This window comes from Schistocerca cancellata, chromosome 1, assembly GCF_023864275.1.
Source record: "Schistocerca cancellata isolate TAMUIC-IGC-003103 chromosome 1, iqSchCanc2.1, whole genome shotgun sequence".
Taxonomy (NCBI): Eukaryota; Metazoa; Arthropoda; class Insecta; order Orthoptera; family Acrididae; genus Schistocerca; species Schistocerca cancellata.
Genome location: NC_064626.1, coordinates 1,226,354,620 through 1,226,377,341, shown reverse-complemented (window position 1 = coordinate 1,226,377,341; position 22,722 = coordinate 1,226,354,620). Strand labels below are relative to the sequence as shown.

Here is a 22,722-nt window from a genome sequence, read left to right as displayed (position 1 = left end):
AGGGCAACTATTGTCCACCAACAAACTTCATTTATCGCTCAACAACTCGAGCGATTTTCTGCCACGACACGTATATTAAACAAACTGATATGTACTTCGAAATTTCATCAAGAATCCAAATGAGAATAAATAACTTCTAATAAAATGGACATGGTTGTGTGTTTTAAACCAGTTCTCAGAGGATACACATGTTATCAGCAAAGTGTTGTTCACTTGAGAAATAATTTTGGCTGTAAACAGTGATGATAATACTGTGACATATAACATTTTCTACCACTTTTGATGATATATACAAGTATTAGGATGGTAATTGTATTATCTGTAAAGAAGAGTGATAGGTATTTTGATGTCAGAAATTGTTCAAGATCTATTGTGGGGTGATGATGTGTGTACTGAACTGTAATATTTAAGATTATACCTATTAAGTGTTGATTATGTAGAAATAAGTGGACAAAGACAGAGAATGGAATTATTATTTGAAGTGTATACTGAGATGAAGACAACAGGCATGATAATGTTGTAACAGAATAATGATATGACCGTTATGAAGTTTATGATGCATACTGCAACAGAATGAGGCAATGATCATGAAGATTAATGAAGAGAATGAGTGAGTGAGTAATGGTTAGATCATAGAGACCTTCTTTCTTGTTATAGTCAATTTTTATGCCATGTGGATGTATTTCGTGTTTATAAACCTAAAAGGTAAGTTTTTGAAAATACACAGGTGGATGACCATAGTGAATGAAGGTAACATGAATTGAGAAAACGTGGTTATTTCTTTGATGTATAGTTTATAATCATCTGACGCAAATTGTTCAACCTTTTTACTAAACATATATGCCATTTCTTCATCAAAACAAAACAACATGTAACAATTATACTTTACAATAATTTGAGCAGTGTCTATTTTTTTCTCCATTTGTGCAAAGGTAGGGTTTTGCAAAGATGTGGCTCAGCATTGACCACTACGATATACTGTGATACACACTTTTAGTATATGGTATCCCACTGAACTTTTTGTGATTCAGTTTTGTATTAGTGTCTGTTTTCTGTATATACTAATGAGTGACATTCTTTTGTGATTTAACTTCTACTGAATACTGTACAACAGAACTGCCGTTTCTTTGTCTAACAGATATACTTTGCACTTGTATGAAAGGATGTCATAACAGTCTAGGTGTTTGGGATTGTAAATTCTTGGGAAGAGAAGATGAAATTCATTGCTCACGAGGTGTGACATGGGAGACAACATGCAAGAAGTATAATGGATATTAATGATTTTTTTTAATTCTCAGCTTTATTCTTTTTTGCCATGGAATAGGATAAGTTTCTTTTATATCTATTTTTCTACTAATATGTGTGAGAATGCATATTATCTGTCTTCTTCTATTTACGTGTGATATAATAACACACTTTGCTTTACTTAAGTAATTTTCAGGTTGTATTTTTTTACACTTATGTCATGTATTGAGTTTCTTTATAACTCATATTCTCTGCATAAAGTGTTACTATAGTGTTCAGCGCCATTAGTATAACAATTACATTAAGTATAGCACTGTAGGGAGCAGTCATAAGTAGGGAGCAGTCATAAGTCCTTTAATGTTTTAAAAAATCTTGAGAGATGTGCAATAGGAAATAAAGAAACAAAAGGCAAGAAATAGCGGAGAAATGGTTACAAAGATGAATGTAAGGTAAAATGATTAGGTAGGGCAGATATGAGAAATGATTAGGTGGGGCAAAGATAAGAAGTGGCTAGGTAGGGCAAATATGGGAAATGGGTAGTTACAGCAATAGAGCTAAGTAATAAGAACTTATGAGAATGTATCAAACATATGAAAAAAAGATGCAAACAGTATATTGTGGTATTTAGTGAAAGTTTGATGCAATTACAGACAGAACTATTAAAATTTGAACGAACTAAAGGATGAAATATAGTTAGAGAGCATACTAATTACTGTCCATATTAGGAATAATCATAGACTGAAATCCGAGCGACTGCATAACGTATTCCTTGCTGTGAACCTTCGTTAGTCCCTAATCTAGGTTTTTTTAAACAATAAACCAAACTGCAGGTCACCAATACTACTTCAGTACATATGACACAAATTTTCAAAATCACCATGTGCAGAACTCTCAAAGACATCATAAAAAATTAATAACCTATTAGTGTTTAATTCCATTGATTAATCATTAACATGTTCTTGAATTTTGTATAAATTCTTTGATTAAAGTTCTTTAATTTATATTCTTCTAAAACTATTTTTCTGTTTGTATTTGTAACATGTTTTGTATGTTTCTATCCATAATGTTTAGAATTTTGTCCTTGGCGCATTCCTATCTGAAATGACCCTGATACAAAATTCTACTGGATGAAGGTTTAGGATACGTAAGGAGGTCATGTCATTTGGTTTTTGTGTGTCATCGATGTGCACATCAGAGAGAGACCAAGGTGTTTCTGTTAAACAATAATTGATCTTGCCGTAGCACAGTCTTTGCCTCTGCACAGTCTGATACACTCTTAGTCGAAGTGTGGTAGGTGATGGACACATTAAGTAGTGCTGTGTTGATCTGGGATGATACCTGTCAGATGAAGAAACACTAATTGTAACATACAGCAAGGATGAGTAAGGTGAATAGATTAGAAAGTGAAGAGAACGCATACTTTGAATAACGTTATTATTTTTGAAGACAAGAAGTTTGAGGTAAGACTGCAGCACTGTGCAGCTAGCAATGATTATTGTCAGCTAGTTAACTTGCTCAGAGCTGAGAGAAGGACCACCCCTTCCCTGAGTAATGCATTAACATTTTAACTGATGAAGCTGTTTGGTTTTTATAGAAATTCTCTGTTAACATTACACGCTTTTTAAATTATTGTTTACTTTGTTAAGCATATTATTGTTGAGACCTATGTTATGTGTGAAGATCAAGCAAAGTTTTACTCTGTTATTTCGAAAACATACTTCATTCTAAAACCGGTGTCTTGAAATGTCATCTCATAGGAAGTCTTAACTCTCCTTGCCCCACATTACGTATTACCATATGCAACGTCCACCCCCGCTAGCTGAGTGGTCAGTGTGACAGAATGTCAATCCTAAGGGTCCGGGTTCGATTCCCGGCTGGGTCGGAGATTTCCTCCGCTCAGGGACTGGGTGTTGTGTTGTCCTAATCCTTATCATTTCATCCCCATTGACCCGCATGTCGCCGAAGTGGCGTCAAATCGAAAGACTTGCACCCGGCGAACGGTCTACCCGACGGGAGGCCCTAGTCACACCACATTTACATTTACCATATGCAACAGCATTTAGAAACCGATACCTAGCTTAGCTGCTGCCTGCTTGCCGCATGCTGTTGTGCTTTCGGAGAAATTTGCTACAATTTTGTCAAGACGTGAGGTAAGTGGAAATTTTGATTAGGGCCAGATAAATGGTTTACTTTAGTTGTGCATTTAATACAAAGACAAGTTGCATTCAATCAGTTACACTTCAATTCATATTAGGTTCCGTTTAGTCAAAGTTTTGCACACGAGCTAAACTTTGATAACAGTTAATTGGGACATAGTTGTTGGCAATAAGAAGGTCTTATAGAATGGGAGGTAAAGTTGGGCTAAATCCCATACAGAAAAAAAATATATATCGTGGGGAGGTTAGAAAGTTTTACGCGTCAATTATGTAACCTATGTATCTGTGAGTAGTGTCTGGCTGGTAGAGTTCGTGGTCACCATATGGCGCCAGCAAGGTTGCTCAGCGCGTTCTCAGAGAACTGGCTCATCTCTTTAATAATATAAAAAAATCTGGGTGAAGGTATCAACAATGGACTTCAACGGATTTCATGTGACTTCCGCTACGACCAAATACAATGAACAATAACGAACAAAATGCAAAAAAAAGATTAGCATTCGAGCTTCTTAATACGAACGTGTAAAAGGCGAAGGTTCGACTCCTGTTCAAACTTAATTTTTAATCTATATTTTTTTCATCACTGGTCATATGACTTTGAGACCTAATATAGTTAAAAAAAACACATGTATTTGCATGAAGTTCTGGTGAATTTCCAGTTATTTGACTACTTACTACATTCCTGGAAATTGAAATAAGAACACCGTGAATTCATTGTCCCAGGAAGGGGAAACTTTATTGACACATTCCTGGGGTCAGATACATCACATGATCACACTGACAGAACCACAGGCACATAGACACAGGCAACAGAGCATGCACAATGTCGGCACTAGTACAGTGTATATCCACCTTTCGCAGCAATGCAGGCTGCTATTCGCCCACGGAGACGATCGTAGAGATGCTGGATGTAGTCCTGTGGAACGGCTTGCCATGCCATTTCCACCTGGCGCCTCAGTTGGACCAGCGTTCGTGCTGGACGTGCAGACCGCGTGAGACGACGCTTCATCCAGTCCCAAACATGCTCAATGGGGGACAGATTCGGAAATTTTGCTGGCCAGGGTAGTTGACTCACACCTTCTAGAGCACGTTGGGTGGCACGGGACACATGCGGACGTGCATTGTCCTGTTGGAACAGCAAGTTCCCTTGCCGGTCTAGGAATGGTAGAACGATGGGTTCGATGACGGTTTGGATGTACCGTGCACTATTCAGTGTCCCCTCGACGATCACCAATGGTGTACGACCAGTGTAGGAGATCGCTCCCCACACCATGATGCCGGGTGTTGGCCCTGTGTGCCTCGGTCGTATGCAGTCCTGATTGTGGCGCTCACCTGCACGGCGCCAAACTCGCATACGACCATCATTGGCACCAAGGCAGAAGCGACTCTCATCGCTGAAGACGACACGTCTCCATTCGTCCCTCCATTCACGCCTGTCGCGACACCACTGGAGGCGTGCTGCACGATGTTGGGGCTCGTGAGCGGAAGACGGCCTAACGGTGTGCGGGACCGTAGCCCAGCTTCATGGAGACGGTTGCGAATGGTCCTCGCCGATACCCCAGGAGCAACAGTGTCCCTAATTTGCTGGGAAGTGGCGGTGCGGTCCCCTACGGCACTGCGTAGGATCCTACGGTCTTGGCGTGCATCCGTGCGTCGCTGCGGTCCGGTCCCAGGTCGACGGGCACGTGCACCTTCCGCCGACCACTGGCGACAACATCGATGTACTGTGGAGACCTCACGCCCCACGTGTTGAGCAATTCGGCGGTACGTCCACCCGGCCTCCCGCATGCCCACTATACGCCCTCGCTCAAAGTCCGTCAACTGCACATACGGTTCACGTCCACGCTGTCGCGGCATGCTAGCAGTGTTAAAGACTGCGATGGAGCTCCGTATGCCACGGCAAACTGGCTGACACTGACGGCGGCGGTGCACAAATGCTGCGCAGCTAGCGCCATTCGACGGCCAACACCGCGGTTCCTGGTGTGTCCGCTGTGCCGTGCGTGTGATCATTGCTTGTACAGCCCTCTCGCAGTGTCCGGAGCAAGTATGGTGGGTCTGACACAGCGGTGTCAATGTGTTCTTTTTTCCATTTCCAGGAGTGTATTTTTAATTTAATTTTTCATTATTAGAACAAATATATGTATAATTGTCGATAAGTAAATGAAGAAACACATAGAGTTTTCCTGAAAATGTATGCCTGACGTGATTTGCGAAATCCCATATACGTGCAATCTGATTAGGTACCTGGAACTACTTTGCACCTCGACGCTTCGAGCTGCAGAAAAAGAGGCAGGCCCCATTTGTTAGCTAAAGCGCGTAGCGGTGAAACGTAGCTAATGTAGCAACAGCGAGTAGTGTTGGTGCAATTTTTTTGAATATCATAGAATTTACGTTTGTACTATAAAAATGATTTGAGCGGGAGTCGAAAAGTAGCCTCACTCATGATGATGATGATTATGTGTGGTTTGTGGGGCGCTCTACTGCGCGGTCATCACCACCCGTACACATTCCCAATCTGAACTCAGTCACATCTCGCCACTTTCATGATTGATAATTGAAAGATGAGGACAAAACTAAAAAAAAACAGTCCCCGGCGCCTCACTCACGTACGTCTTACTAAGCTCGAACGCTAACCACTTGACCACCAAGAATTCTAAGGTCTGATACCTACGCACAGATACATCAGTTACATCGTGGACGCGTAAACTTTTTCTTGCGATTTTCTCGGAATTGCTGGAGAACTGCGCCTTACTACTTGCACATTACCTTGTTTAATGGTCTCCTAAAGGTGTCCTAAGTTTGAAGTGAATCCGTGATGCCAACGTCATGCCCTTCCCTTGATAATAAATGGGAGTCAGGAAAGTGGTTGATTACACAGCGTAGCCAGAACCCGTGGTCTAGCGACACCGGCACGGTAGTCAGAGGTCTGTCTTTTCCCTGTAGTAAAGAAACTGTCTCAAGTGTTCGACGGTGAACGTCAAATGGTGTCACGTGAGTTCCGCCCTGACCAAATGAGGAGTACAGTGTCAAACAAAGTAAGGAAAATAAAGGATGGGTAGCGTCATTGACTTGAAATCAAAACGTCCTTCGTCTCCTGTTCGAATCCCGTCACTGCTTAAATTTTGAATAAAAATCATCAAAAATAGTGGCTGAAGACTTCCTGTATAAGAAGTCACCCTGGTTCTGCCAACGGCCTTGTCAAAGAGGACAGAGGGGCGGACATAAGTTCACTGTAGTCTCTTCTCCTTGTGGTAGAAGTCAGCAATGATCAACGGCATGAGGATACAGAGGACAATGGAAGCTGCTGACTTATAGAGAGATAAATGCATCCGCAGGGCAGTAATTGAAAAAGTGTCATGATGATCTCTCCACTGGCCAACAGGTTCTGAATTAGTCCCACATTCGGATCTCTGGGACGGGACTGCCACGGGGAAGGTGAGATAAAAGAAAGATTCAACAACCAACAAAGGGGTAATGTTCTAGGGGTCGTGGCGTTTAATGTCAGAAGTTTGAACGTTGTGGGAAGCTAGATATTCTGAAAAGGAAAATGCAAAGGCTCAGTTTAGATATAGCGAGTGTTACAAGTTAAATGGAAAGAACACAAGGTTTTCAAGTCAGACGAGTATACGGAAATATCAACAAAAGCAGAAAACCATACAACGGGAGTAGAATTACTTGTGAATAGGAAGTTAGGACAGAGAGTGAGTTACTACGAACAGCTCAGCGATAGGGTTGCTCTCTTCAGAAGCGTCAGCAAATCAACACAGACAACCAACTAGTCATGGGGAATTTGAATGTGGCTGCAGGGGAGCAAGTGGAAGAATAGGTTACAGTAGACTGAGGCCTAAGCACTAGGTACAATGTAGGAGAAAGGCTAACTGAGCTCTGCATTAATTGTCAGTTAGTAATAGCGAATGCTCTGTCCAAAAATCACTAGAGGACGAGTTATATATGGAAAAGATCCAGATGGAATACTTTTTGGTCACAAAGAGATCCCAAAATCAGATACTGGATTGTAAAGTGTACCCAGATATAAACCATAATCGCAATTTACTACTGATGAATAGTGGGCTGAATTTTAAGAGAAGAGTCAGGAAGAATCAAAGCGCAAACAAGAGGGCTACGGAGATACAAGGAATGAAGAGATACACGTGAAGTTCTCTGAAATTACAGATACTGCCATAATGAATAGTTCAGTAGGCAGACGTACTAAGAAGAATGGACATCTCTAAACAGGATAATCACAGTTGGAAAAAAAAATCTAGGGAAAGGGAAGGTAACTGCGAAGGAACCATAGATAACGGAAGAAATGCTTCAGTCGATCGACTGGAGAAGGAAGTATAAAAACGAGGAGGGAAATTCAGTAATACAGAAATACAAGTCAGTTAGAAATAAAATAATAAGGAAGTGCAGGGAAGCTATGGTGAAACGGCTGCGTGAAAAACGTGAACAAAGTGAAAAAGAAATGATTGTCGGATGGAATGACTCAGCAAACAGGAAAGCCAAAACAACTTACGATGAAATTAATACAGGAGAGAGAGTGGATAGGTGGAAAGAGTAAATTCAAGACTTCTATGAGGGAGAGGACGTATCTTAGGACGTGACAGAAGAAGAGATAGGGGAGAGACAGGGAATCCAGTAGTAGAATCACAACATAAAAGAGCTTAGGACTACTTAAGATAAAATATAGTAGACAGAACTGATAACATTCCGTCGGAATTTATAAACTCATTGGAGTAAGTGGGAACAAAACGACTTTTCACGTTGGTATGTAGAATGCATGAGACGAGATAAACCATTAAACTTTCGCAAGAACGTCGTCCTCATTTTTCCAAAAACAGCAGTAGCTGACGAGTGTAAGAACTGTAGCAGAATCGACTTAACATTTCATGCATCCAAGTTTCTGACAAGGCTATTATATAGAAGAATGTAGAATAAAATATTTATTTTGGCTTTAGGAAAGATAGAGGCACCAGAGAGGCAGTTCTGATATTGCAGCTGATAATGGAAGCAAGACTGAAGAAAAATCAAGACACGTTTATTGGATTTGTCGACCAGGAGAAAGCATTTGACACTGTAAAACGGTGCAAGGTGTCCAAAATTCTGAGAAATGTAGGGTAAGCTATAGGGAACGATAGGTAACATAAATATGTAAAAGAACCATGAATGAACAGTAAGAGTGGAAGACCAAGAAGGAAGGGCTCGTACTGAAAAGGGTGTAGGGCAGGGATGTAGTCTTTCGTCCGTACTGCATAGGCTACACATCTAGGGAGCAATGATGGAAATAAAAGAAAGGTTCAAGAGTGGGATTCAAACTCAGGATGGAAAGATATCAATGATAATATTCGGTCATGACATTGCAGCTTCCGTTGAATGGAATGAACAGTCTGAGATGTACAGAATATTGATTGAGAATCTTGTAAGCCGGCCGCTGTGGTCGAGCGGTTCTAGGGGCTTCGGTCAGGAACCGCGCTGCTGCTAAGGTCGCAGGTTCGAATCCTGCCTCGGGCATGGATGTGTATGATGTCCTTAGTTAGGTTTAAGTAGTTTTAAGTCTAGGGGGCTGATGACCTCAGATGTTAAGTCCCATAATGCTTAGAGCCCTTTGAACCATTTGAGAATCTTGTAGATTTCTTTGACGGTGGCTCCCCTAACGTACCTCAGATAACATAGTCTTTGTTTTGTTATGTTTTGATGATTATATATCAATTCTGACTTTCGTAAGTATTTTCTGATTTTTTAATGATTGCATCTGCATGAAAAGGTTATGAATAACCATCTGTGTTCAGAAAAAGTTATTTTAAGAGCAAATGATGTTTAACAATGCAGTACAGCGTGTCACACTATGATACAGAATTACAGTGTTCCTGTTTAATTATGCGCCTTATCACGAGTGACATTTCGTTTTTCCAGTTCCTTTGCTCTATGTGGTGAATTTCAGTATTGTGGAATGAATTAGTTACGAAAGATAAAAAACAAATTTTCTAATTTTTTTAAAACCATACATGCTGGTACTCCCAGGAAGTATTTTTGCATAATATCTAGGAGTATTATGAATGGTAAAAGAGGCTTTCGGGAATACGTGAGGAAGATAGCGCGCCTGTGGCGAACACAGTAAGACAAGCTAAGTCATTTAGCTGTGTTTAAAGAAGACTTAAGTGTCTGTGTGTGTGTGTGTGTGTGTGTGTGTGTGTGTGTGTGTGTGTGTGTATGTGTATGTGGGTGGGTGGGTGGGTGGGTGGCTATAGATATAGTAATGCGGCATTGCCTTATGACTGAGAGGAAATGCAGATTGCATGGGCCATAGTTCAGTGGTGATATAAGAGACTCCAAGAGAATTAGAAAGACGAGAATTATTTGGCCGAAGGAAGCATTAAAACGTATGCAGCTGCAAGACCATTACTGAAATTGTCGCCGCCATCTAAAGACGTCACCGTAGAAGCTTTGCAGAAAGTAAGACGGAACCATTTCAGAAATCGGGTTCTGTAAAACATTAGGCAAAGTCCTACACGAGTTTCTTTGGACAATGCAGTAATTGTGTGAAGTGAAATTATAATTTCACTAACAAAAATCGTTGTCCATGCTCTGTTATCTTTAGTTCCGAGAATCACAGCCTGAATGAAAAATGTTAGCAGATGCCAATTTTGTCAAGATATAAATTATCTCTTAAATTGAAGGCTTATTTCCTGCTGATTAATCGAACTCATTGTGAAACTTTTGTACTACAACAAACCTTAACTAAACCTTGAAACCAGTATTTAATACCTGCTGAAATTATTGAATCTAGGAAAGGGTTGTGAATTTTATCTTTTATTCACCTGTGGTGACCACTTGTATGTATTGTGGAAAATTTGTGTAGCGCTACTGATGTCTTGGCTATCATACTTCAGCGTTGTCTTGGAATTTTTCTTTTATTTTGTAGTCATTCGTATTTAATTGAATTATACTAATGTGGAAGGTTTGCTTAATCAAAATTAGATTATCGTAAGTTTATAAGTAATTCTTAGCGCGCCGTGAAATGTAATAATTCACTGAGTTTTAATTTTTCTGTATGTTCTTTAGAGAATCCTTAAGTATGGAATATACTTACGTTTAGATATCACTAACCGATCCGATTCTCTGATTACTTGCCTAAACAAGTTGGCTGCCAACTGAGAACCGATCATTATCGTCTACATGCGTATTACTGTTACTGAGGCGTGAACAATGTCAAATATAAATGGTATAAGAGAGAAAGCTGTGCACTCTGTCACTAGGTACCATATTGTTTTATTATATCATTAAACTTTTATTAATTGTCATTTGCCGAAGTTGTGGCCGAGTGGTTCTTGGCGCTTCAGTCCGGAACCGCGCAGCTGCTACGGTCGCAGGTTCGAATCCTGTCTCGGGCATGGATGTGTGGGTTAGTTAGGTTTAAGTAGTTCTAAGTGTAGGGGACTGATGACCTCAGATGTTAAGTTCCATAGTGCTTAGAGCCATTAGAACCATTTTTAATTTTCATTTTCTGATCCATAATAAATTCTACAGATCATTCAAAATTAATCTACGTATTTTCTTAAGTACAATTGCACTCAGTCGTTAGTAGGGCAGTGTATTCACCTATATTAATGATAGGCTGTACACTTTTCCGCAATACTTCGTTTTATTTGCTCTAATATCGATGTCTCACCGATAACTTCTGTAAACGTAATCATAGTCGATTGCGAAGTGTGGAACAGGTTATGAGAGTTGCATAATCTTTGTAGCAAGTGTTATTAAATTATATTTCAGAACTAAAAACTAAAATGAAGTTGCGCAAAGTAACGTACCTGGCAGCATCGTTGCAGTCGGGATGAACGGTGACAATAGCTGATGGAATTTGCTTCGTGAATTCGAGTCTGATGTAGCTACCATCCTTGACAAAGTACAGGAAGTTAATGAAGTTCTGGCCAAGATCGCCTACTGTGTGAATCTCGTCAATGATGTCGCTCCTGAAGCAAGAAAAATGAACACTACATATTTAACAGTTTCAGCACTTTCATTGGCAGACTCACAAAGTTTGGGACAGAAAAAGTAAAGTAGACATGTACTAAAGATAGAAATTGAAACGAATACCTTTGCGAAACTCTATGACAACAGTTTTCAGTTGAAGAGAACAAACACATTGCGCCATTTACGTCTAACGCTCCCACAGGCCTTCTGAATATTTGCTGCTGCTGCTGCACGAATCTTTCATGGTAAATACTCTGTCCTTCCCTCCCTACTCCCGACTCGCCCTGTCTCTCTGTCTCCCTCACTGTCTCTCCCTCCCTATCTCCCTCTTCTCTCCCCCCCCTCCACTCATTCTTTTCTGCCCCCCCCCCCAACATCTCTCTTTCCCTCCCCCCTCTCGCTCTATAATAATTTCACGTTCTTTTTATGTACAAATGAAGTTTACCATAAGCGAAGGTGTCAGCAACAAGAAAAAACATATTAATGAAATAATGGTTTTGCTTTGCTGGGCAGACTGTTTACGATACCACAAAATTTGCACCTGAAGTTAAGTTTGGCGAAATATTCAAGGTAGTACTTCTTGCATCCTGACTACATAGCGTAAGCGATGTCTAGCTTTGGTAGCTCACCAGATAAACGTGGAACAGACACACTGTCGTTGCAGAAACTCACAAGAAAAGCCAACAGGTTGTAACCAGTTGAGATTCTACGAAACGCGTTTGCACCTTTCAGTGAATGTTACGAGCTATGGCCCACATTATACGAGTATACTTCAGCAATGGATTCTCTTATTGATTCTCTGGATACCATTTATTTCCGATTCAAATATTTTTTGTGTACTTTTAACTAAAGTAACGTCCTGTAGAAAGGCACTTTCTTTTTTGTATTTCAATTCATATGCGCTGCTCCTCAGCCGAAAGACGTAGAACAAACAATAGAAGACATTTAAAAATAACAAAGGAGAGAATATGGTGAACATAGATGTAAAACAGGGGGAACATCATGGATCCCAATAGACAAAAAACGGGATGACCGTAAAATGGAGATAAAAAATTGTTAAAATTGTTTAAAAGTAGCACACACAAAACGCCACACACTGCGACAATTACAAGAACACAAGGCACAGTATGACTGGAACATAAAAGGTATCGACGGATGGCGTAGCACGTAACACTGACGGCGAACCTCAAGGCAGTACACAATTAAAATCACACCTCTTGACGCACAGGAGAAACAGCACTAAACACAACACTGATGTGGCACACTGACGATGATCAAAACAGAGGATCTGCCAGGCGCAAGGAGATGAGGAAGACCGGTAGAAGGGAGGGAGGGGAAGAGATGGGGGAGATGAGCGGAGGGCGCGCTGAAGAGGGCCATGTAGGGAGGGATGTGGGAAGGAAAGAGGCAAGTATGGGGTGCAGGGTCTCAGCGGAGGGGGGAAAGGAGGAAAATCCGCTCTGGGAGAAGGAGGGAAGAGGAAAAAAGGGGGCCCTGGGGAGGGGGGGGGGGAACAAGGCCAGGTTATAGTTCGAAGGAAGAGTAGATGTCACGGCGAAGTTAGAAAGGCACGTAGGCAGAGGAATAGATAGAGAGGAAGACCGTGTTTTAACATAACTTCACAAAAAAGTGGTCATTTATGTGTTCTACATTGGATATAGGAGAGTACAAATGCTTCGTGAGGAGAAATCAGTAAAACCATTGTCTAAAAATACACTAATCAGACAGGACATTAAGGCCAAAGCCCTGATACCGATATGAACCACTCCTGGTGATAGCAGCGGCACCTGGAGAGGAATGATGCTAGTCACAAACACGCACGGAGCATGACTTATCAGTGAGCGTGCTGACCGTGTGTAGCATGGGGAAGGCGCGCCATGTATCTGGCTTTGACCGGGGGCGGATAGTGATGGCCGGGAGGCTCGGCTCAAGGAGCTGGGAGACTGCACGACTAGTCGCGTGTTCGAGGAATGCCGTGGTAAGTGTCTTCAACATGTGGCGAAACCACATATAAAAGTCTTGGCGTTGAGCAGCCAACCCCCGCCGTCCTTCCTATGTCACCAACCATAACACGGATTTCTACACCTTTTTCCCCTCCGCCGGTGTGCCCCAAGGCTCCGTCCTCTCCGCCCTTCTGTACCTTTTGTACACGGCGGACATGCCGCCGCCGTCACCCCCCGTCCTCCTTCTCCAGTTTGCCGATGACACCGCCTTCCTTGCCCTTGCCCCCACCCTGCAACGCTCCCAACACCTTCTCCAATCCCATCTTGACCGGTTCACTGCTTGGTGCAACCAGTGGTTGCTCAAGGTCAATCCTTCCAAAACCCAGGCGATCATTGTATGCAAAACCACCCCTTCCTTCCGCCTCCTTGATTTCTATCTCACCGTCTATGGCCGTCCTATCGCCCTCACTCCCACCCTTAAGTACCTTAGCGTCACCCTCGACCGTCGCCTCTCCTGGACTCCCCATCTCCGGACAATCCAAGCCAAGGCACGTTCCTGCCTCCGTCTCCTCAAGCTCCTTTCCGGCCGTACATGGGGTCTGGACCCCTCCACCATCCTCCACACCTATAAATCCCTCATCCGCCCTATCCTTTGTTACGCCCATCCAGCCTGGATCTCCGCCCCCCCCCCTACCTTTTATAAATCCCTCCAAATCCTTGAACGCCACGCTCTCCGCCTTGCCTATCGCATCCGTCTCCCCTCCCCCACGCGGATCCTGTATGATCTCATCCCCTTCCCCCACCTCCTCCTTTTCCTTGAAAGGATACGGATCCTGTACACCTCCCGTAAACTTGATCCTCCTCACCCGCTCGTGTCCCCGATCCACTCCCACCCCCGCCCGCTGCGGCGCCTGTATTCCCACGTCCCACCCGGTCTCCATCTCTCCACCCTCCTTACCCTCTCCCAAGGTGGCTTCCGCCAGCTCCCCCTCGTGCCCTCCATCTACCCCTCCTATCAACTTTGACCCTGCCCCACCCCGTACTTCCGGTGTTCTTTCCTTTCGGCACCCTCCCTCCCTTCTCTTCTCTTCCCTTCTTTTTCCTTTTCCCCCGTCCCCTCCCTCCACCCCTCTACCCCCGGGCTTCCCCTACCCCTTCCTCCCTCCCCCCTATCTCCCCTGCCTGTGGCATCTCTGCTCTCCCCTCTCACTCTCCCACTCCGTTTCCTCCCCCTCCTCTCTTGGCAGGTCCCCGGACTCGTACACGCTCAGTGGACTTTCGCGCTCCGGAGATCATCGCCATCTGTGTGTCGTGTGTGTGCCTCGATTTGTGTTTAGTGTTCTGTCACCATCACGCATCAACTGTTCACGTGTGTCGTCGCCGTCATCCATGTTCTGTGCGCCGTGTCACCAAGTGTTTCCTGTTTTTTCGAGTCCAGCGTGAACGGCTTCATGTTTATTGCATTTTAAATCTCCTTTTTTTTGACCGCCGTTTTTACTATAGTGTCTGTATCACCTGTATGTCTTATTATTGTTCCACTTAAGGCTGAAGAGCAGCGTACTATGCTGCTGACAGCCCGCCTGTATCAGGTGATGAAAATTACAATAAAGGGAAAAAAAAAAGCAGCCACCCGTCATTACAGATGTCGGACGAAAGTACGCTACGCAGACTGGTAAAACAGAAGAGGCGGCGAACGGTGTCGGCACTAACATCAGACTTTAATGCTGGGCAGTGTACAAGCTTGTCTGAACACACGGTGCACCAAACACTTCTAATGATTGCCACCGCAGCCGACTACCCACGGATGTACTAATGTTAACACCACGAGATCATCAACTACCGGTAAAATGGACACGTGATAATCGGCACTGGCCGTTGGCGCAGTGCCAGAGCGTTGCATGGTCCGATGATTACCGGTGCCTTCTTCAACATGCCAGTAGTCAGTGGGAGGGCGCGAATCCCTCGTCTGCCAGGGGAACAGCTCCTTGGCACCTGTACTGCGAGACGGAGGCAAGTTGGCGGAAGCTCCGTTGTGCTCTGGGAAACATTCACGTGGGCATGCGTGGGTCCAATAGATCTCGTTTAAAGCACCATGACGGCCAAGCAGCATCGCACACCGGTTGCAGATCACGTACAGCTCTTGATGACGATCATGTTTCCCGACGGCAGTGGCATTTTCCAACAAGATAATGTGCCGTGTCACAAGGCCATGAATGCGGTGGAAGGGGGGGGGGGGGTTCGAGGCGCACAGTGGCAATTTCAAACTGTTTTGCTGCCTTCAAAGAAGGCTTCAGCTTGTGAAACTTGAAGTAAATAACTGCGCCGCAAACAGGTCCTGTATCAGGAGAGGAGATACCACAAAAATCACCCTTATCGTAACAAATACAAGCAAATACGTAATTGAGAAGTATCTGTATTATGACTGTCATATCGAGTACTCAAAATGTTGAGCTTGAGCACTCATTCATGGGCCAATGCGTTTCTCAATAGACAGTGCTGTACGTCAGATGTCATCTGATCTTTTCGAAATTTCCATGAGTACTCTGCAGTTCTAACTTAAGTTCCTGGCAGAGGGTTCATGGAACCACCTACAGCCTACTTCTTTAGCATTCCAGTACCGAAAAGTGCGCAAGAAAAACGAGCACTTATATTTTCCGTATGAGCTCGAATTTTTCTTATTTTATTATATATCTGGAGGAAATTATTAGAGAAAGTTTTGGTGGAAGGAGAGTAGTTTGTATAGGGGGGTCGGAGATTGGAGTGTATAAGGTTTGCAGACGACGTGGTTGTGATGGCAGAGTGTGCAAGAGAGAAGGAACAAATGTTAGATGATCTAAACACAAAAATAGAGGAATATGGAAAGAAGATTAACAAGGAAGCGAAAAGCATGGTAACTGGAGGAAAGGGGAGAAAATTCCGTATGAAAATAGTGGGAGAGGAAATAGAGAAAGTGAATAACTTCAATTACTTGGGAAGTGTAATAATGGATGATATGTATTGCTCAACAGAAATTAGTAAAAGAGTTGCAATGGCAAAAGAAGGATTCAAGAGGAAACAGAAATTACTTTGTGGACCACTAAACAAAGATCTGAGGAAAAGATTTGCCAAATGTTACATCTGGAGGGTTGTTGCACTATATGGTGCGAAGGCTTGGACATTGAGGAAGAAAGATGAAAGAAGATTGGAGGCGCTACATATGTGGATATGGATGTTGTTGTTTGTTGTTGTTGTGGTCTTCAGTCCTGAGACTGGTTTGATGCAGCTCTCCATGCTACTCTATCCTGTGCAAGCTTCTTCATCTCCCAGTACCTACTGCAACCTACATCCTTCTGAATCTGCTTAGTGTATTCATCTCTTGGTCTCCCTCTACGATTTTTACCCTCCACACTGCCCTCCAATGCTAAATTTGTGATCCCTTGACGCCTCAAAACATGTCCTACCAACCGATCCCTTCTTCTAGTCAAGTTGTGCCACAAACTTCTCTTCTCCCCAATCCTATTCAATACCTCCTCATTAGTTACGTGATCTACCCACCTTATCTTCAGCATTCTTCTGTAGCACCACATTTCGAAAGCTTCTATTCTCTTCTTGTCCAAACTAGTTATCGTCCATGTTTCACTTCCATACATGGCTACACTCCATACAAATACTTTCAGAAACGACTTCCTGACACTTAAATCTATACTCAATGTTAACAAATTCCTCTTCTTGAGAAACGCTTTCCTTGCCATTGCCAGTCTACATTTTATATCCTCTCTACTTCGACCATCATCGGTTATTTTACTCCCTAAATAGCAAAACTCCTTTACAACTTTAAGTGTCTCATTTCCTAATCTAATTCCCTCAGCATCACCCGACTTAATTCGACTACATTCCATTATCCTCGTTTTGCTTTTGTTGATGTTCATCTTATATCCTCCTTTCAAGACACTGTCCATTCCATTCAACTGCTCTTCCAAGTCCTTTGCTGTCTCTGACAGAATTACAATGTCATCAGCGAACCTCAAAGTTTTTACTTCTTCTCCATGAATTTTAATACCTACTCCGAATTTTTCTTTTGTTTCCTTTACTGCTTGCTCAATATACAGATTGAATAACATCGGGGAGAGGCTACAACCCTGTCTTACTCCTTTCCCAACCACTGCTTCCCTTTCATGCCTCTCGACTCTTATAACTGCCATCTGGTTTCTGTACAAACTGTAAATAGCCTTTCGCTCCCTGTATTTTACCCCTGCCACCTTCAGAATTTGAAAGAGAGTATTCCAGTTAACATTGTCAAAAGCTTTCTCTAAGTCTACAAATGCTAGAAACGTAGGTTTGCCTTTTCTTAATCTTTCTTCTAAGATCAGTCGTAAGGTCAATATTGCCTCACGTGTTCCAACATTTCTACGGAATCCAAACTGATCTTCCCCGAGGTCGGCTTCTACCAGTTTTTCCATTCGTCTGTAAAGAATTCGCGTTAGTATTTTGCAGCTGTGACTTATTAAACTGATAGTTCGGTAATTTTCACATCTGTCAACACCTGCTTTCTTTGGGATTGGAATTATTATATTCTTCTTGAAGTCTGAGGGTATTTCGCCTGTCTCATACATCGTGCTCACCAGATGGTAGAGTTTTGTCATGACTGGCTCTCCCGAGGCCATTAGTAGTTCTAATGGAATGTTGTCTACTCCCGGGGCCTTGTTTCGACTCAGGTCTTTCAGTGCTCGGTCAAACTCTTCACGCAGTATCTTATCTCCCATTTCGTCTTCATCTACATCCTCTTCCATTTCCATAATATTGTCATCAAGTACATCGCCCTTGTATAAATCCTCTATATACTCCTTCCACCTTTCTGCCTTCCCTTCTTTGCTTAGAACTGGGTTGCCATCTGAGCTGTTGATATTCATACAAGTGGTTCTCTTCTCTCCAAATGTCTCTTTAATTTTCCTGTAGGCAGTATCTATCTTACCCCTAGTGAGACAAGCCTCTATATCCTTACATTTGTCCTCTAGCCATCCCTGCTTAGCCATTTTGCACTTCCTGTCAATCTCATTTTTGAGACGTCTGTATTCCTTTTTGCCTGCTTCATTTACTGCATTTTTGTATTTTCTCCTTTCATCAATTAAATTCAATATTTCTTCTGTTACCCAAGGATTTCTATTAGCCCTCGTCTTTTTACCTACTTGATCCTCTGCTGCCTTCACTACTTCATCCCTCAGAGCTACCCATTCTTCTTCTACTGTATTTCTTTCCCCCATTCCTGTCAATTGTTCCCTTATGCTCTCCCTGAAACTCTCTACAACCTCTGGTTCTTTCAGTTTATCCAGGTCCCATCTCCTTAAATTCCCACCTTTCTGCAGTTTCTTCAGTTTCAATCTGCAGTTCATAACCAATAGATTGTGGTCAGAATCCACATCTGCCCCAGGAAATGTCTTACAATTTAAAACCTGGTTCCTAAATCTCTGTCTGACCATTATATAATCTATCTGATATCTACTAGTATCTCCAGGATTCTTCCAGGTATACAACCTTCTTTTATGATTCTTGAACCAAGTGTTGGCTATGATTAAGTTATGCTCTGTGCAAAATTCTACAAGGCGGCTTCCTCTTTCATTCCTTCCCCCCAATCCATATTCACCTACTATGTTTCCTTCTCTCCCTTTTCCTACTGACGAATTCCAGTCACCCATGACTATTAAATTTTCGTCTCCTTTCACTACCTGAATAATTTCTTTTATCTCGTCATACATTTCATCTATTTCTTCATCATCTGCAGAGGTAGTTGGCATATAAACTTGTACTACTGTAGTAGGCATGGGCTTTGTGTCTATCTTGGCCACAATAATGCGTTCACTATGCTGTTTGTAGTAGCTAACCCGCACTCCTATTTTTTTATTCATTATTAAACCTACTCCTGCATTACCCCTATTTGATTTTGTATTTATAACCCTGTAATCACCTGACCAAAAGTCTTGTTCCTCCTGCCACCGAACTTCACTAATTCCCACTATATCTAACTTTAACCTATCCATTTCCCTTTTTAAATTTTCTAACCTACCTGCCCGATTAAGGGATCTGACATTCCACGCTCCGATCCGTAGAACGCCAGTTTTCTTTCTCCTGATAACGACGTCCTCCTGAGTAGTCCCCGCCCGGAGATCCGAATGGGGGACTATTTTACCTCCGGAATATTTTACCCAAGAGGACGCCATCATCATTTAATCATACAGTAGAGCTGCATGTCCTCGGGAAAAATTACGGCTGTAGTTTCCCCTTGCTTTCAGCCGTTCGCAGTACCAGCACAGCAAGGCCGTTTTGGTTAATGTTACAAGGCCAGATCAGTCAATCATCCAGACTGTTGCCCCTGCAACTACTGAAAAGGCTGCTGCCCCTCTTCAGGAACCACATGTTTGTCTGGCCTCTCAACAGATACCCCTCCGTTGTGGTTGCACCTACGGTACGGCCATCTGTATCGCTGAGGCACGCAAGCCTCCCCACCAGCGGCAAGGTCCATGGTTCATTCTTCATTCCTTACTCAGTCTTCTCATTTCACTTTTTCCATTCTTATGGATATGGATAAGAATGGAAAAAGTGAAATGAGAAGACTGAGTAAGGAATGAAGAAGAAGTATTAAGAAGAGTTGGAGAAGAAAGAAACATGCTGAAAAAGATATCAAACTCTGGACAATATCAAAGGAGGCAAATATTCAGAAATGAAAAGACTTGTTATGGACAGACAAAAGTGGAAGAGGCTTAACCCATGACAAGACCTGCCGTAAGGCAGAACAGCATACATACATACATTATTATGTCATTTCTCCAACGTAGGGTGATGTCAACAAAACAATTTACCATTCTTAGGAGAAACTTTTGTGACTGAAATTCTGTGAGAAGATTACGCCGCAACGAAAAACCAGTTTGTTTCAATAACAGCCAATGCAATTCGCGTATCATATCCGTAACACTCTCTCCGCTCTTTCGCGCTAATAAAACGAGCTGCTCTTCTTTAAACTTTGTCGATGTCCTTCAACGACCGTGTCTGGTACGGTTTCAATATGGGCAGCAGTACTCTGGAAGAGGAGTTGCAAGCGCAGTTAAGGCTGTCTGTTTAGTAGATCAGTTGCCTCTTCTAAGGTATTGGCCAATGAAAGGCAGTCTGCAGATCGCCTTCTCCTTAACATTATCCATGTGTTATCTCCAATTTAAGTTGTTCGTAACTGTAATCCATTGGTATTTACTTGAATTCACAACCATTAGATTTGTGTGACTTATCGTGTAACCGAAATTTAACGGACTCCTTTTGGTATTCATGTGGATAACCATACACTTTTTTTTTAAGAATTAACTGTCACTTTTCTCACCATGCAGATATAACGTCTAAATTATTTTGCAATTGGTTTTGATCTCCCTATGACTTCACTAGAGGGAAAATGACAGCACCACATGTAATCAGTCTACTAGGGTTGCTCAGATTCTTTCCTAAATCGTTTATATAGGTTAAAAGTAGCAGAGCGTCTACAATGTTTCTTTTTGGAGCGTAAGGTATCACTTTTGTTTTCGATGATTTTCCGTCATATATAAGAAATCTGAACCTACTGCCAAGAAATCATGAATGCATTCCCCAAACTGAAAAGATACTCCTTAGGCACCCAGTTTCATTAGAAGCCGCTTGTGAGGAACGGCGTCAGAAGGCTTCTGGAAATCTAGAAATACTGAATCAGTTTTAGGTAGCACTGATTACTTTATATTGATACACAGCTAGTTGAGTTTCAGAAGAACAGCATTTTCTGAACTCGTGCTAACCGTGTGGGGGCAGATAGTTTTCTTCCAGATAATTCATAATGTTCCAACACACTATATGTTTCAAAGTCGTACTGCAGATCGAGTACAATGAGACGGCTCTGTATTTCCTTTCTTGATTACTGGTGTACCCTGGGCAGCTTTCTAGTATTTAGGTAAGAACCTATCGCTGAATACTCCGCTGTACCTGTATATGTTGCTAACTATGGAGCTATTATATGAGTATACTCTGAAAAGAATCTTACTTGTAAAGAGTCTGGTCAGAAGACATCAGATGTTAACTGATTTAGACAGCATCGCTATACCAAAAATAGCTACTTCTAACATCCAAACCGCCAGGTATCAGATACTCAAGTCAGTAACAGACGATGTAAGTCGTTAGAGTGTTAACAAAAACTACGCTTTACTTTGTTAACAAAAACTACGATTTACTTCGCAGAACGGCCGTAAACGTTAATTACAAGTAACACCAGAACTACATAGCATATCAAAAGCGCAACTGGGACTACAAAACGAATGTTGCATCCGTGGGAAAGTTGGTAGAGCGTTAGATCCTCATCCCAAAGATCGCGAGTTTAAGCCCCAACGACGAAAAAAAATTTTTTACTGTATTAAAGTGTGTGAAAGTGTGATATGGGACAATGTGATTATGACTTGTAAAAGAGCTGTTTGAAGTTTACAGCAATGTTCTCTTGGTAGTCTGCCTTCGCTTCGTTTCTTTGAAAGAAGTAAACCTATGGAGTGCATCTGTAGTTCCACGGAATTTAGAATGAGAACACACAAATAAAGAAACAATTGCATCACACGTGCAGAAGTAGCAGTAATAGTAATAATTAATAAGAGACAAAATAGTTAGACAACTAATAATTGCATACGTTCAGTACCGAAGGGAAAGCAGAGTGCCAAAAGAACATTGCTTAAAACTCCAAAAAGTCCTTTTACGCATCAGAAAAATTTTCTCCCGTGTAACTGTTTCACGTAGGAAACCGTGAAGCGAATTTTAATCTCCTTTATTAAATACACTGTCCAGTCACATTAACGTGACCACATTTCAAAAGTATGAATAACCACCTTTTGCAGAGTGGACCACTGCGATTGGTGCAGGAAGAGGGTCAGTCAAGTTTAGGAACGTACCGACAGGGATGTGTAACCATGCCGAATCCAGTGAGGTGACCAGCTGCGCTACTTTTCTCGGCTAATAATCCATGGCGCTAACGGTCCTATCAAGGATTGAATTAAAAAAAAAAAAAAAATGGAAATTTGTGGTAACGTCGTATGAGACCAAACTGCTGAGGTCATCGGTCCCTAAGCTTACACACTACTTAATCTAACTTTAACTTACGCGAAGGACGACACTCACACGCACACATGCCCGAGGGAGGACTCGAACCTCCGACGGGGGGAGCAGCGCGGAACGTGACAAGACGTTTCAGACAGCTCGGTTACCGCAAATTTTAACAGACCTGTAGAGGTGGTAACAGGAATTCTCGATTGGGTTTAAATCCGGGGAGTTTGGTAGCCAAGGGAGTACGCTAAACTCGTCCTGGTGTTCTTCAAACCAAGCACGTACAGTGCGAGCTGTGTGTCACGCTGCATTGTCCTGCTGGTAGATGGCACCGTGCCGAGGAG

At 42.4% G+C, this 22,722-nt stretch overlaps 1 protein-coding gene across 1 annotated transcript in view; it reads right to left on the bottom strand.

Annotated features, from left to right (window-relative positions):
* LOC126094749 (toll-like receptor 4) overlaps positions 1-22,722 on the bottom strand; it is a 150,948-nt gene that overhangs the window by 95,569 nt on the left and 32,657 nt on the right. The window contains exon 3 of the mRNA XM_049909303.1: positions 11,207-11,368. Within this exon, the coding sequence (XP_049765260.1) occupies positions 11,207-11,368 (162 nt within the window). The remainder of the gene's footprint in view (positions 1-11,206; positions 11,369-22,722) is intronic.